Source organism: Argopecten irradians, chromosome 4 (genome assembly GCF_041381155.1).
Source record: "Argopecten irradians isolate NY chromosome 4, Ai_NY, whole genome shotgun sequence".
Taxonomy (NCBI): Eukaryota; Metazoa; Mollusca; class Bivalvia; order Pectinida; family Pectinidae; genus Argopecten; species Argopecten irradians.
In genome coordinates, this window is record NC_091137.1 from 18528906 (window position 1) to 18546412 (window position 17507).

At 34.5% G+C, this 17507-nt stretch overlaps 1 protein-coding gene across 1 annotated transcript in view; it reads left to right on the plus strand.

Moving 5' to 3' along the window:
• Positions 1-17507, plus strand: part of LOC138320831 (collagen alpha-1(I) chain-like) — a 32017-nt gene that overhangs the window by 4946 nt on the left and 9564 nt on the right. Inside the window, exons 2-21 of the mRNA XM_069264084.1 lie at positions 2322-2398; positions 3215-4171; positions 6605-6736; positions 7365-7403; positions 9372-9401; positions 9585-9635; positions 9905-10006; positions 10369-10419; positions 10859-10909; positions 11386-11442; positions 11687-11731; positions 12111-12179; positions 12495-12689; positions 12910-12969; positions 13092-13823; positions 14087-14128; positions 14478-14537; positions 15151-15198; positions 15820-16188; positions 17083-17136. Of these exons, the coding sequence (XP_069120185.1) occupies positions 2332-2398; positions 3215-4171; positions 6605-6736; positions 7365-7403; positions 9372-9401; positions 9585-9635; positions 9905-10006; positions 10369-10419; positions 10859-10909; positions 11386-11442; positions 11687-11731; positions 12111-12179; positions 12495-12689; positions 12910-12969; positions 13092-13823; positions 14087-14128; positions 14478-14537; positions 15151-15198; positions 15820-16188; positions 17083-17136 (3211 nt within the window). The 5' untranslated portion in view covers positions 2322-2331. The remainder of the gene's footprint in view (positions 1-2321; positions 2399-3214; positions 4172-6604; positions 6737-7364; positions 7404-9371; positions 9402-9584; positions 9636-9904; positions 10007-10368; positions 10420-10858; positions 10910-11385; positions 11443-11686; positions 11732-12110; positions 12180-12494; positions 12690-12909; positions 12970-13091; positions 13824-14086; positions 14129-14477; positions 14538-15150; positions 15199-15819; positions 16189-17082; positions 17137-17507) is intronic.

Genomic DNA, 17507 nt, shown 5'->3' on the forward strand with positions numbered 1-17507 from the left:
ATAAAGAAAATACCTACTTAACCTATTTCTGAGTACGGAGAACAGATGAGCATATTCTGAATAGCGTGCTGGTGTGTCAGTGAATGTTTGAAACTTGTATCACTGTGTTGTTTTATTGTAAGAAATCTTATATAAGCAATACCTGATACAATTGTTTGAAATTGGGAAAAATACAAGCACAGTGTAAAAATGTTATTCAAGTTTATTTGTAGAAGAAAATGGTGTAATATTTTTAGTGTATCAGAAACAGACCTAAAACATATCTTCAAATGAAAATAATTCTAGCTCTAAATCAAATAGGGCAAACACAAATAAAACACAGCAAAGACGAACAATGAATTTATGATTGAATGAAACTCAATGACAGACTGGTTAAAAGACAACTAATTCTCTTTAAACATTTTTTGAACAATTTGCATTTTCACAAATTAGAAATGTCATGAAATACTATGTCATCGCTCTTGTTAACATAAATGCAAAATATTTTGATCAGAGAGTCCTACACTGTTTTAATTATTTTATATGATCTTAAACACTTTAGTATCATTAATGAATGATGTTCTTTCAGATGATAAGGGATCCGATGCATATACAGATTTGTCAATGTTGGACATAATAAAGTTGAATATTTTCGTATGAATATGTTCCAGGAAAAGCTAGACCTTATAATAGCGACAATAACTACCAAATATTGATTCCGTCATATATGCTTACACACTACGTATAGAACTTCCTTGTTTAGCTGGGAATAGTCACATAATTACCGCTGCTCACATGGTTTTCCTACCGTTGATTGGTTTGTGTAAATGTGTGGGATACGGTATATGAAACACCTGGATAATATTTAACCTCTACCTGCACTTTTCCTGCTTCCTAAATGTTACCAGTCCTTGTCAATCATGATATCCGCAATTGTTGTGTATGTGGGTACAGTATGGAATGTAAAAAAGAAAAGTGACAACAGCATTGTAGATTATGACGTAGAAGAATATGTAGCTATATATGGCTACATAAAAGACATTAAACCATCACCTGAAGATGGGGGCAGCCCACCAACCGGTGGAAAAGTTTACTTCTGCATTTTTTTAAAAATAAATACATACCATATATATGAGTATAGCCTCAGGATCATGAAACAGACTTAACTCCAAAACTGTCTTAATGTTAGACTTAGCCAATCAAAGATGACTTTACTAAAAGCTATGTCATATATGATTGGCTAAGTCAAAACTTAAGTCTAAGATTATTTCATTATCCTAGAGTCAGAATCTAATTCGTTAATCATTAAACTTCCAAAGTTCCAATCCCCTCCATTTACTGCTGTAATATTTTAACAACCAGTGTCCAGTACAACGTTTAAGTGTATAAGAGAGAGAACAACCAACTAAATAATTTTACATATACCACAGTGTTAAACTTTGTTAAAGTTTTGTACTGTATTATTAAAACAAAGGAATATTAGTTAGCTATTGTGTTCTATAATTAAAGTCTAGGTTCTCATATAACACTAGATAGAAAAAAAAGTTTGGGTCCTTCCGCTCAAACTCCAACCAGTGTAGCTTTATTGAAATCAGGCGCATTTTGCACTAAAAAATCCTGAAATTCTAATGTTTTTACCTATTCATTATCAGAATTGATATTTTGAACCTAAATCTCAATATGAATTTCCAAATTGATATCATGGTTATCTAGGAATAATTACCTGTCAGAAAACATTTTTACTTTTGAAATTCATAATAAGCCAGCCAATCAGCGGCCGGGTTAAAATTCTATCCTGGGCTCAATCTTGTATACACAGGGGCCATTTCGAAGGTCTTTTTTTATTTAGTTGGTTGATCCATATAACACCATTCGATTTTAACCTTAAATCGAACATGAACAGCAATTACAAACACTACGAATATTCTTAATCTCTCATAAACTAATTTTAAGTTGCATGATTTGACCGGAGTTCTTCTCGTTTGTTAATAATGTGTGTTTCTTTTTTATTTCTTTTATATCTTATGCGTATATTAAAGAAGTTAATTGTTTATTCAGGAGGAAACATTTCAAGAGATGGTAGATGTGTTCTACCATGGCAGAGCTATTGCAAATCTTATTTTACAATTCTCCACATATCTATTCCTTTATATATTCAATAATATTGGAACTCTGGATACTAAATGCCATGTTTCAACATTCACTATTTTTCATTACATTTAGATTATTTTTAAATGAAGAAATTCAAATATACACTGCTGCATTTAAAACAAATGTAGACTAATTCATAATTAAGATTTGATGTAAGTTTTACACATTATTTTTATATTTGTATATTGCAGAATATAATTAATGATGAAGAAATCCCTATGTGCAGTGCTACCAATTACGATATTACTATTTCTACAAAAAGCACACGGTAAGTATAGTCTTATACTGACATTTTGACATATCCACCTACATACATGTTAAAAAACTACTGATAAGTGGTTAGCTTTTTGTACTTTTTCAGATGCAAAATTATTTTCGTTATGTATACGTTCATTCATTGAATAGTAGCGGATTCTCGCAAACGTTTGCAAACAAAATTTATTTCATACACCAATGAAGTTAAGATATAGTGACATCAATGCTTGTAATCATTTTTTCAGACCACTTGATAATATAAACTACGTTAAAACTTACGATTACATTGATTTTCCAATGGATAATTTTTTTTTCTAAATCAGTATGTAACGTTGACGTCTCTATTGTGACGTCATGATAACCTCGGGTTTTCGCGCCATTATCGGATTTTTTTGAATATGAAGAAAAAGAATCTGCCAATCAGAGAGTTGAAATTAGTATGAAAACAAATAAAAATTAAATATACTGTAATATGTTCGCGCTTTCTGAAGCTCATTTATTCTGCATTCAATCAACGATTTGTAAATTTTCAATTTTAAAACCGAATCGTTTTTATTGCTAAGAAAATACAATACATGTAGATATAAATACAGAATGAAGTTATATTTTCAAGAAATAAAATCACTTTAACTTCTGTATAAAATAATTCTTAAAAGTTGAGTATTATTTTTGCACATTTATTTCCGGTACATTTATCAATATAAGCTTATAGTGTTAGGTTTTGACAACTGCGTATTTTCCTGTAACTGTAATTTTGAATTATAACTTGTTGAATATACTACATTTGTTTGTACTTTAATGAAACCAATGACACTTATTTCTCTGGCAGGTCAAGGAGACTTCTTCAGAAATGTCAGACCCATGAATAGATTTTTTCGACAAAGGTTTGGTGCAGGGTCAAATATTCCACAAAATGGCCAGCGAACAACCCCACAACAACAGACTCAACAACCACAAGAAACAAATAATGCACAAGCGACAGCGACCGGTGCATCTGCCGGTACCTCTAACACAGTCCCCAGACAATTAGGGACCGTAACAGTTCCCGTCATAGGCCCCTTCCCATCAGATGCTGGGGCCCAGATACCATCAGGAATGTTCGGTATGGGCCAAGGCCCTTTCAATCGTATGGGACAGTCAATGATGCCTCCCCAGGGCATGACACCTTTCGGAGGGCGTGCTGGATTTAACCCGATGCTCACGCCTAGACAGCAACAGATGCAAAGACCACAGAGACCGATGTTTCCGTTTGGTCAGCAACAAAATGCCATGCCTCCTTTTTCATCTCAGTTCGGCTCGACCCCTCAGAGAGGTATAGACAATTCGTTATTGAGGGATGGAGAGCAGATGCTCATTCTACCAAATAGCATGGCACAAGCACTGATGTCTATGCGGAACGGAAACCGACGGGAATTGCGCAGACTTGCTTTTCTTGGTATTCCACGCTCGCTCCTTAGCACGTTTGCAGCACAACCAGAGGTTTTCGCTAATTTACGTAGACAAACTAGTAACACTGGTCGGGCCAGGACGGGTAACACTGGTCGGGCCAGGACAGGTAATACTGGTCGGACCAGGACAGGTAATACTGGTCGGACCGGGACCAGTAGTGCTGGTTTGGCCAGGTCTGGCGATAATGGTCAGACTAGGACTGGCAGTAATGGCCAGACCAGGACTGGCAGTAATAGCCAGACCAGGACTAGTAATAATGGCCAGACCAGGACTAATAATAATGGCCAGACCAGGACTAGTAACGCTCGGGGTGTGAGGACTTCTGTTATACGAAGAAGTAAGTCTGGTGATGGTGGCTTTGCTTTGTTAATAATTAATGCAGAAAGATGAATATTATTACTTAAAAATAAGGCTAGCTAGTGTAGATAGTTGTTAATAAGTGTGAATAATTTGTGAATATTGCAGACAACAAATGCTTAAGAAAATTAAAAAAAATAGAATAATACGATTTAATAGATATAAACGTAGCCTTCTTAAAGGAATGGGGAGAATAACATTAGGCGATGCTCCTGTTGTTAAGCATCATATTCTTACCGATGATAAAAGCCAACTAGGTCGATCAAAGATCCGGACCAGAGACATAGTGGCAACACACAAACCATTAGATAGCTCATCAAACACCAGATATACTTCGTGTCAAAGAAGAAAATAGTCATCTTCCGCTTTTAATGAAAAGGAAGTTACCCATTTAGTTCGAAGCATCATTTTACTATTCGTTACTAGTTGATATTTAATTCAGCAGACTTAATGACCTATATACTATGATTCTACGTTTGTAATCGTGCGAACTCTCATATTGAAATCTTCAACCTAACTTTGACCAAGATACAAGTATGTTTAATGTGTACAATAGAAGGAACAGAGTCCGCTTTTTATTCTCTCATCTGCCTTAAGAATGCAGATGGGAGAGGACACTAGACTAAGCTTGTGATTATCATTAATCAAAAACACTTTATACGTTTGCACTGTAGCGACACCGCGAAATATAGCGATCAGTTTAACTTTTTTCCCAACAATTCGCTCTGTTGCGTTGATTGTCTTACATGTTTTATATATCAACATAGGTAACACCATGCTGACAGATAGGTTCTCTATCATTAGCGTAAACTTTATACCTCATTACACCGAGAGTCACACACCGGCGACAACACACATTAATTATCATAAGGCAGGGGGCATGTATGTCGTCAACGTCTATTAAAAGTGTACTGGTTCATTAATACAGCTTGAAGCATTGTGGCTATGAATAGGACAATGTGTGTTTTTATTATCTAATTATTTAGGACAATTTTGAAATGAATCCTCGAGCTATTCTTAGTATTTAAGATATCAATGATATGTAAAATTTGTAATTCCTCGTTTTCTTCCACCTTAAGTTTCATTCTTTCACTTAATACTATCGCGAAAACATACCGGTAATGTATGATTTGATAAGTCTATCCATCATTACATAAACATGAACCAAATGTTGAGCCGTTATTTCAGCTGATTCTATTTGGTAAGATAATCATTATATTTGTATTTATAAATAAGCAATCTTCATACTACGCACTTACTAATTTCAATTCACTAACACAAAAACAACGCCATTTATGTTTTAAGCATATTTACAAATCCTCATCGCAACGCTTGATAACGTTATATTAAACAAATTATTTAACCTATCCCGTTGTGTTTTTAACTCAGTGTAACTCATGTGTGTTTATGCAGTAAAATCCAAGCTTTTATATATATATGTATCTGCATGCATTAACATTAAGAGTATCTATAAATCACGTTGATTTTATTTTGATAGTTGACTTCTCAATCATTTTCATTGCAGCATTAAAAGTCTAGACAAAATTTTTCATTTTGTTAAATACATACAGAGGGATCGGTTTTGGGAAGTTTTAATTACATTTAATAAAGAGGAATTCATTCTGTACATCACATCCGTGTTCGGTTTCAAGAGGTGATCGATTTTGAGAAGGATCGGTTTCGGGAAGTTACACTGTATAACAGATATATGTTACCTCTTTACATCATATATTCAATATCACAAAGTTTGACTAACATCATTATCCTTTAGTCCGTTTCAGCAGTTTTTAATATATTTTGATCAATACCATCACACTTACTACTATATTTAGAATATACCAAAAGGAAAGTAGAATAAAAGCAAGCTCAGGTAGGATCCATAATATAGTAGCGTCACACAGCATGTTTGTAGCAGTATTATGACTAGTTCTAGTTGTAAATGACATTTATCATTTAGATGTAGCCTTTCTAATTTTGATCTGTAGATTGGTATAATCATCAGTTAATACACTGTACAATGTAAAACGTTTGTTTTTTGGTGGTTATTGTGTAGGCGTTCTTTAAATGTATTTAAAACAGTCCTTGGTATTGCAAGACTTGAAATGACTGGAAATACACGAGAGAAAATCATCTACTAATAGTACATGGCATCTTTTTCGTTAGATATCTTAATTGCAACATATAGATGAATGGTTAAGTGTAGAATGTAGTACAAATGTATCACTATGCTTTGATTGACTTTGATATGGGAAACGCACTGAATTTAAAGATGTTTTTGTATATTGACCACTATTTCTTTTTTATATAGTTATCATTGTTATCATTATTCAATGCTGTAACCAACGAAGTTTGGCTTCACACAAAAACTAACTTCATAATAACCGTTCTTGGATATCGCATATTTTCAAACCAGGAAATCAACAGGTAACACCTCCGGAGCCGAACCCTAGGATCAACTTTCCACAGACTATCCCTCCTCAAGTCCAGAGGGAGATGCAAATGGCGGGCTTCGGTAGAATGTCCGGAATGTCTCCGAGGTTCGGAGGTGAGTTATTTACATCATCATCCTGATATTAGCTCAAAGGTAAACGGCTTAATACAGCCAAAATATCGGGCGTTAGGATAATAACGGGATATTTGTTTGCACATTTATATTTTAGATAAGTCCATTTCGCGTTAAATGCAAAAATAAAGTTAACGCCATCAGTACATGAATTCTGTAGTATTCACTTTACGAGAGCTAAAGTCTAACAAAATAGTGTATACATACTGTATATGTTGATAAACATGTTACTATGATAACATTTGAATGATCTGTACGGCAGCAAAGTATATTCTTTATTTTGTCTTACATGGGTGATACAAATATTGTCACATTGTAAATTATCATTTTTTTGATATCATGAAACAGAAAAAAATCACACCTACAAAGAAACATACTATATACTTATATATGTATATAAACCATTTTTCCAAGCTAGTTTTGTGATAAAGCAATTTTTTATCATTTTAAGGAATCACGGGAGGTTCTGGATATATGTTACGATAATTTTATTTAATGTATATTTCATTAAAAACATAACAGTGCTAGCCTTAAATAGAACTATATTACCATTTAAATTCTATATACTTTATCTTAAGAAGAATTTCCATTTTAACTTTCTGTTTGCTAGCATTTGAGCCTCTCTACGAGATTATTGAGGTTTTGCCAGGTGAGAATGGCGGTGCTTCCGCTTTGGGAACTCGTTTCACGACTTATTTACATTAACTCTTTACACTCTGACACGCTGACACGGAAATGATTTACAATGTGGTGAGGGATGGTACTCCAAACTAACTATATCGTAGGAAACCACGTGACTCGTTTTAGCATACATCCAAACGATGCAATCTTGTATTAATGTATACATGACAATATTCAATCATTTGATTAATTCCACCAGAAAAAAACTTTGGAAAAAGATACTTTTCTTTATCAAAAACATCAGGCAATGAATATTTACAATGAATAGCTTTAAATAGACATAGGAACATGTCTAATTGCCTTGGTGCTATTTAACATACATGACTAAATCGTAATTGTATTATGCTTTACATTGATAATTGGCTTTGTCATTATGAATGTTTCCTTTCGTGCTCAAACATTTAATATACTTAATCCTACGTAAAATATATATTAAAAAGAAACATGCGTTCAAAAGTTGCAATAAAAAACCAGTCGCTATGACGAGACATTTCCCATAGAGTAATTTACGTGATGAAATGAAATAATGAAAACTGTCAAAGTATAAACTGATTATGGTTTAAAAGAAATGAATTGGCAAAAACGGTGTTAAATTTATCTCAATTTATCAACTTAAGGTAGGACGGAGAATCTTTCTGAAGGAACACACACGGGTTTTTTTTTACTTCGACAATGTGTGAAATGTTCATGTGTTTCCTCTGTTGGTCCTTCTATTAGTAATTCAATGTACGGCACATTCATTTTAGTATACCATTCATCATAACCTTCCATTGCTTCAATCATTTTTAACATTGATCATTCCGACATATATTATCACCAAACTAAAGTAGTAACCTTTATACAAAACAGGATATACATATATCTATTCCGATTTTTTAAATGTAGATTTTAGCCTGGGTTCATATTAAGTTTTTATTATTGTTTTGAGTTATTAATAAAATATTACTAATGAGAAACCTGCGTTATAACGAGACGGAGTGATGTCCCTAGATACCTACCATGGAATAGAAGACCTTAAATAACACGTGTAACATCCATCATTAACTTTAGCACTGGTACCCCTAGGGTTGTTAACTTTTTGGAACTATGAAAACATTATTTGTTTTACATAATCCATCATATATATCACAGACATTTTTGAAACATACGTTCGAAAATATCGAAGCTGTTTGATGCCTTTATATTTTATTCCAGCATAATATTTTTGTTCATATTTTCATTTCTAATTTGAATTATGTGAATAAACATAATTAATTACAAAAATGCATTTTGATAATTTTAACCAAAATATGGTATTTAGTTAATTTTTATTTGCGTTCGATTCCAGAATACATTTATTTGATATTTTTTAAAGAAATAATAAACGTACTTTGGAATATTGTAGGATGTATTTCTTGCTTGAGGATAATGATATGGTAGCTCAGGCACTTGGTAGTTAGTAGAATAAAGAGTAATGCACTATTAGAGTAAAATGTAATTACTTTGTACTAATTAGTTATATTGTAGCTTAACATTTTTTTACGAAGAATAGGGATGGTTTAACCTAGAAATCGTAAAAGATGGAACTTGCTTATTAGGTAATAAGGTAATTACCTTATTGACAACCACAAATTGAGTTAAATTAAAACATATCGTTTGATTTCCGTATAATAAACTTGTCTATTTTCTTAGATCGATATTTTGAAATCATTATCAGGAGGCGTTATTTATGTTTATTTAACGTAATTCAATCGTATTTCATTGTGAATGGTCCAATCACGCGTTCGACAGGGGTGCATGGTATGGGGTGAACCAGTGCTTCACCTTTTGGTTTGGCATATTTTATATAAATATTTGCACAAATACATATTTTACCAACATTAAAACGATATTAATACCTATATGTATAGCCATCATAATCGATCACAGTGATAATAATGCTTTGCTTTTGTTTCAGCCATGCCATCACAACCAAGTCAGGCGATGGGTAAGTCATCAGATTATCACTATGTCAGTTCTAATATTGACAGGTCACACATGTATTCAGAAAAGTTTTATTATCATGTCAGTTCTCTAATACTTTCAATTGAGGATGATGAGATTATTGCTTTCAAAATATTAAGAATACAACCTTCCATGCGTAACATTAATCTGTGTTCTTTGTCACCAGCGCCTGCAGTAAACGGACCACCGGCACTATCCTCGACTACACGCCCTACAGGTAACCCACATGTTTCTTACCTCGAGTCATTTCATTTTTAGGAGCAAATATTGATTCACTTTCCATTTTTAATGAATTGCGTCATTTTACAATATGTTATCAGTAGAGTGATATGACTCAATGTTCTTTTTATCTTACAAATTTCTCAAGGTAATGTAGATATTAAAACGTTTTTGAGATGTCACAGTACCAAATGTATAATAAAAGTGCTTCTGACATGGTCATGCTCACGATGAATTAACATTAAATATTTCACAATCGATTACTAGCTGGACCTACCCAACAGCAACAGTCACAAGACAGGACACAGCCACCCCCACCCCCACAACAGGCCCAGCTACCACAGATGGCGCAGCAGCCACCGCTTTCAGGTACTTTCTTTTTATATGTATATTTCATCGCTGAAAACAACGGTCGAAATTAAAGTGGTTGTTAAACATGGAATTTATTCCACACTCGTAAGTTACTTAAGAAAATTGCTACGTTGTCTAATAACCCAGTGGATTCTATCTATCCCAGTACGAGTGTAGACTTTATTTTTATCCCGCCTAATCTACAACACGATAAAGCTCATGTCTTTTGGAACTAAAAAAAAAACGTGGAATAAATTCCATACCCAACAACCACTCGTTGTGTAACTAACCTCTATTTATTGCTAACACTTTATTAAAGTATATGTTACTGATATTTAATATTTGATTGGGATCAAATTGTAATTTTTCTTCCGAAACAGGAAACCAGAACATGCAAATGCCATCACAATTACGAAATCTTTTTGGACAAGGTAATGTTTCGGAAATTAAAAATGCTTGAAACGCTTAAATGAAACATTTAAGTAATGAAATGATATACTGGATGTCTACAAATTGTAAGTTATAACAGCTTTCAAAAAGTAGAAATATAGAAAAGTAATAAATCTCAAAAGTAACGAAATCAGTGGAATTGACCTCATTCTCAATAACTACACCATACATTGTATATAAAGTATAAGTATAAGATTTTTTATCTTTTATATAATTGTTTTATAAATATGCTAGGTTAAGTGATAATAGATTTTCATATATTTCTTCCCCATTAATTAAGAGAATTCGCAGTAATTTAAAATGTTGAATGAATAAGATATTTCTTGGCTTATCAGTTGCACCAGATGTAGTTTTCAAGTAGAAATATGACAACATATAGATGATAGAATCTCTAAATCACGGCGTGGTGTTGAATTACAGGCAGAATTCCTCCACAAATGATCCCACCAATGTTCAGAGGCACAATGCAAGGTATTTAAATCTTTATCTTGAAATATTAAGAATCGAATGAATTTTCATATGTCATCAATGAACGCTTATATCCGCATATCTCTTGGTCTCCTTACAAATCTTAGCTTTTCATTATTAAAAAAAAATCGTCATTTCTGTATGTAATCTTGTAAGTCATGGTATGAGTCTGTGCGTGTAAATAGAGTTAAACTATTAATTAATGGAGGGAATTACTCATGTATTACAATTCATACAAATTAAGCTTTATAACGGCCTACTACTTTTTAGGCAATATAGTTAATTTCAAATGTATATGTCTCAATATAAAACAAATTACATGCATAATATGTGTTAGGAATGAAAGTTGTATTTTGTTTCTATGTTATATAACTGTCTGATAAAAAATTGAAAAAATAAAATAAATACACAAAAAAGAGACCAAGTATTATATAACTAAGACAACGGAAGCCTATATTGACTTTTTACACTTTTATAAGGTCCAATGGGAGGTCCCATGTTTCCGGGAGCTCCCCAGGCCATGCCAAATCCGACAGGTGAGTACTATGGTGAACATATATATCTACGTATTGTATTTAGTTTGATAAAAAACCTCTCATACAATGAGAAAAGGAGGCTTAACATAACAAATATAGCAAGCGTTTTACTAAATGTGATCTATCAAATTAATATGCGTGTTAATATCTATATTAATATATTATTCATATTTAAATATTTTTTGTTTAAAAATTGTAAAAATATTAAAGAAAGAAAAGAGCGCATTTTTTTTCCATTTAACAGGACAACAACAACAAGATCTACCGAATGGCCAACAAACATCCCCAGGTAAGTGAGGATTAGTTGATCCATTTGAAGTATTATTTCCGACGATTTTTTATACGTTTTGTAAACCAAAATCTCAAACAGAGTGTCGAGTATCGTTAGGTTATGAGAGGGAAATGAAATCAGCATATAGATTAATGCAGGCGTATTAGGTGTTCGATAGGGACGCAGATTTCATAAAAAAATGCTTCTCTGTATTATCATTTATAAATATATATCAAAGCAACAGGTATTTCATTTGTTATGAATACATCACTCTAATTCTCAACCTTCTTAACTCATTTAGAAAGATCGGATTCTTTTTTATAATGCACTTGCCTATATGTTTTAAAATAATCTTTCTGCTTGAAAACTACAACTATAAAAAAATCATAATTACCAGGCCAGACAGCCAGCATACCTTCGCCTCAAACTCCGTCACAGCAGCCAAACCAACAACAGCCGATGGGTGGTATGTCAAATAGTTAATTGGTATTGTGATGTGGTATTTCTTTCCTCTTTAAATCATGCTCATTTATTTGGTGAACATCGGTTGCATTTTTGTTCTCTCTTTAACTAAAAGTCTCATAAACTTTACTAAATCAACGTTCATTATTCCCATTTCTTTTAGACATACCAAAACTGGTTATTAAATTAACATGTTTTAGCACCCCATCTATAGGATTGTTTTTTTTACTAACAACATAACGCTATCTGGCGTTCTAGCAAATGATGGTATCACTGCATGGGATTCTTACATACCTTTCTATCCCGTTCTCTAACAAAGGAATGCGACCGAACGGCATGCCAGCTATGGGTATGGGCGGTATGTTTCCGATGGGAATGCCGAACATGGGCATGTCAGGCATCGGAATGCCGAATATGGGCATGCAAAACATGGGAATGCCAAATATGGGAATGCCTAATGGAGGTGCGCCAAATATGGGCATGCAAAACATGGATATGGGCATGTCACAGAATGGTATGTATTACGTCAGAAAGTGTGAACATTTTTGTATTTTATAAGTTTAAGGAAAAGAATGTTTTTAGTTAACCTTTAATATAATATTACATTGTAAATGGTTTTATAAATCGATAATGGTCAATTAACTCAGAGGATATATTGATGGCATGTAATCATTAAGATGGTATAAATGAAAAACAGTGTCGCATTGCTAATTGTTTTGCTGTTTATAAATAAGGACAAACAACCATTCCCCGAATGAGACCTGGGATGCAACAACCCTTTTTTAACGGACAACGTAAGTGAATAACTAATTAACTTAATTAACAATAGCAAAACGTTAATTGATATTTATGAATTAGAATTGCCTATATAGCATAACTAGTAAGGACTTACATATGATGCTTGTTTGTGTCCTAGAATTTGGAGCCCCTGCTATGCCTGGTGTACCGAATCAAAGGGGAAATAACGCACCTAACAGTGGAGCTCCACCGTCGACACAACAAAACAGTGGGGCACCAAACCAAATGACAAACCCGGCACAGAACGGTATGAGAAACGGTATGAATACTGAAATGTCAAGTCCATTCCCTATGCCTGGTATGTTTCCAGGATTCAGAGGAGGAATGTCGGGAAGAATGCCAGGAGGAATGCAAGGAGGAATGCAAGGAATGCCAAGAATGCCAGGAGGCATGCAAGGAGGAATGCAAGGAATGCCAAGAATGCCAGGAGGTATGCAAGGAGGAATGCAAGGAATGCAAGGAGGAATGCAAGGAATGCAAGGAGGAATGCAAGGAATGTCAGCAGGTATGCCAGGCATGCAAAACATGCCCAATGGAATGACAGGTATGCCTGGTGGTATGCCGGGTGGTATGTCAGGTGGAATGGCCGGAGGTATGCCAGGTGGAATGGCCGGAGGTATGCCAGGTGGAATGGCCGGAGGTATGCCAGGTGGAATGGCCGGAGGTATGCAAGGTGGAATGGCCGGAGGTATGCCAGGTGGAATGACCGGTGGAATGGCCGGTGGTATGCCCGGTGGTATGCCAGGTGGTATGCCCGGTGGTCTGCCCGGAATGGCTGGCGGATTTCCCGGAATGACTGGGGCAGCTCCTGGGTCACAATTATCGACAGGAACAGGATTACCTCAAAGAGGTATGTTAAGACAGGTGCCCTGTCACTAATGCCATTTGTAATTCAGACATTCTGTATGAATCAGTAAACTAGAGTTCCATATAAGAAATGCCCTTAAACAAGTTTTCTTTTTCTTTTTGCAGCTGGAGGTGCTGAAACAGGTGCTAATGCACCGAATTTCACTTAAATGTTCATTAATATTGATCAGCAGACCGACTGTGTGTTGTTCAAATCCATTTTGATATATCTGAACCTGCTAAACATATGTCCGTGTTTTATTTCAGATTTACCAGGTAGTAATCCTTCTTCTGCGTCGCTTCCTACACGTAAGTGATCGCTTTCTTTTGACAATACATGGATTCTATTGGTTATGTATTTACTGATATTTAATATGCTCTGAATTTTCACTACACTATTATATTTGCTATATAGCAAAGCTTTTGTAGAAACACCGAGTCGATACTCTTTTGATTTCCTCTGAGTGGCGTCCTATGTCCGTCGTTCTTCTTGTAATTAACGTGCACATCATATCTAACATAAAAAAATATATATATTGATAAAATAGTTAGTATTTGATTTTTTAAGATTATGTTGCGATTTTCGTATTAGTTGTGATTTCATTAATCCATTTATATGTTATTTGTATTAGTTATAGTTAATTTTTTGCGTTTCCAGCTCCCGTATCACCTCCGGCATTCGGCAACACAAACAACAGACCTGTCCCATCATTCCCAAGTACGTAGGGTCTCTTTCTCTCTCTAACCGTCGGTAACCATGCAAAATATGAATAAAATGTTTTCATTCTTTCACGTAAGAGTACCTCCTTTGTTATCCCTCGGTTGCTAGGGAAAATATAACCCTGTCTTTAAACGGAGTAGGGAAATGACAGCTCACACGCTCTAGACAATGACGTGACGTCATCAATACATTTGACGCATTGCGACGTTCCTGTGATAACGAAGCTTTATATTTGTTTCTAAACATTTGATTTTCCACAATTTTTCATTAGAGCGTTGGAGAAAAAGAATAAAACATAGCCTGTCATGTGGACAGGGATATCTTAATCCAAGTGAAAGATTTTGACCGTCAACCCTCGGTAAGCCTCGGGTTGATTAGCCAAAATCTTTCACTCGGGTTGAGAAAGCCTTGTCCAATTGAAAGACCCGTGTAATATTCTATTATCCTGGTGGTTGGTTTTAAAAAATTGCTTGAATATGGAATTTTTCGGATCAGGTTAATGTGCCATTTAATTAAGAAACTATTGTAGAAGACAGTTTTTGTCCCGTGATATTGCATTTATTTAGCTTTATTGGCGAATAGCTATTACTTATTTGGTTTATTTGAACAGGAATACAGCCTTTCCCTGGTGCCCCTGGCGCGTTACCTCCAATCACAGGTTAGTCTACTGGTGTACAGGGAATTCATCATGATTATTGCTTCCTAGTCTGATTACCGCATTAAGGTATATAAGTCATTTACCACCGACATTAACGTACTGGTAGCGTTATCTCTATCAATACAGATTATCACCATCATTCCTTCCATAAAAAGGTTTATGGAATTCTATAAGCATGTTCGTAATGTATAACAAAAAAAATTGTACCAAGGAAAATAGGTCTTTATTGAATATTTCATCTTCTGTAAACACATATTGGTAAGTATGTTAATCGTTACAAAATCTTCATTTCTGTTAAATTGAATAAGGTAGCTACGATGTGTGCTTTTGATGTTGATCAAACATATTTTAAGGTTAATACGTCTTATGTTGAACATAATCACTTCACAACTATATTTAGTTTACAAAGTAGTTCTTTATCATATATATTTCCTAGTTCATATAGTCACTGACCTTAGATGATCATTTAAATGCATTGTAGTGGTATTAGGGATACGGACAAGGACGATCAAGATGAGGAAGATATAAACTTTTAACATTTGTCTTTAATGATACTAATTAATGGTGATAATGATGACCAAGTTATAATTCCTAAAATTGTGTATTTTTTTTCAATTACAGCGGCTTCCCCAGCTCCAGCAGGCTCCGCAATCCCGGCTCTGCCTGGCCCTCTGGAGCCACCAGCACCCCTTGAAATGCCCGGACCACTTGAAATGCCCGGACCACTTGAAATGCCTGGACCACTTGAAATGCCTGGACCACTTGGGATGCCTGGACCGCTTGGTGCACCATCGACTGATAATGTACTCGGGCCCTTGGATCTCCCAGGACCCCTCGAGAACCCAACTCCTGTGGAAATACCAGGCCCATTAGAACTTCCGAGCTCCGGTGGAATTCCTGGTCCACTCGATTTTTCCCGTCCGATAGAACTACCGGAACCCTCAGCTCCTATTAACCCACTGGTCATGCCTGGTCCACTTCCATTTCCAGGTTAGTAAACTAACCCTATATATTACACTGGATAAGGGATAAGATCCAGATACAGGTTTAAACAAAATATGGAAACACGTTTACAAGTACATATGATCATGCAATATATATTTTTAATCAAACAATTTTGCAGTTCCTGCCATTGTCAAAAATGTTTATTTTCAGCGAAATGTTCGACTGAATGTGTGGTTTGTTGACATCATTCAGATAACTGGTATAATGTTATGTTTTTCAGTTTACTTTAAGGCTCAACGTTACCTAATTGTCATATAGTTAAATCAGATGTTGAATATAACACCTATTGCCCATTAAATTTCCCACAATTTCTGTCCGCGAGTTTACCTATTTCCTATTAGGCCTATGGAACAATACGCCATCAGCGAACCTATTGTAATTAAGACTTTGAGAGTGAACTCATCAAAGCTATCAATTCAGAGAGACATTCCTTCGGACGGACATCAAATAAACACTAGAAAATTGATAATATCGATAAAAAAGAAAAACAAATTAACAAACGGAGCAAGGGTGTTGCGTAAAAAAGAAAGTCAGGTCTTGCCTTTTTATCGTAAAAAGTTATATTTTCGGTCGTTTATAATTTTTGACGTATTATTACTGAAGGAATTTTATCTCAGTTTTTCAATATTGTGTTTATGTTAAATACGCTTAATTATAATGTCCGGAAATAACCTGTCTTGTTAAATCTTGTCATTTATAAAGTGTTTAAAACGAAGGAATTTCCCTTTGATAAAAGTTAAAACGCTCATATACCTTTTTAAGTTTTCAGTACTTGTCTCAATCGTAATGCTTTTGTGTGTTATGATTTAGTAATAGCTATCAACATGCGTGTTTAGATATTTCTTAGTAATCTATAGCCATCTATTATTCACAACACAGGTGGGAAACCTGACAATAATTCCGAAAATAAGTCCACCTTACCGGGCGGTGCAGGTATGACCGTGTTTTAGTAAACATTGTCACTAAGAACATTTTTATTAGATTGATACTCACAATTGAATCTGCTTTGAATCTGTTTTTCTACATAATATATAATTATGGTGTGGATGGTTTCAGAACAACGTTTTTAATTTACTAACATTTCACACGTTTTAACATACATTTATGTAATTAGGTTATTGCCTTTTTATATGAAGTGGTGTTTTGGTGAGACTAAATTGCTTTTATTTCATGAAAATATCGCATTAACACAACTTTTTTCTTATTCTGCTTCCTGTTGAATTTCGAAACAGAAGTCGTTTTTGCACATCCACTTAACCTAGTTTGCTATTGCATGCATGGAATTCGCATTCAGTGTTAAGATA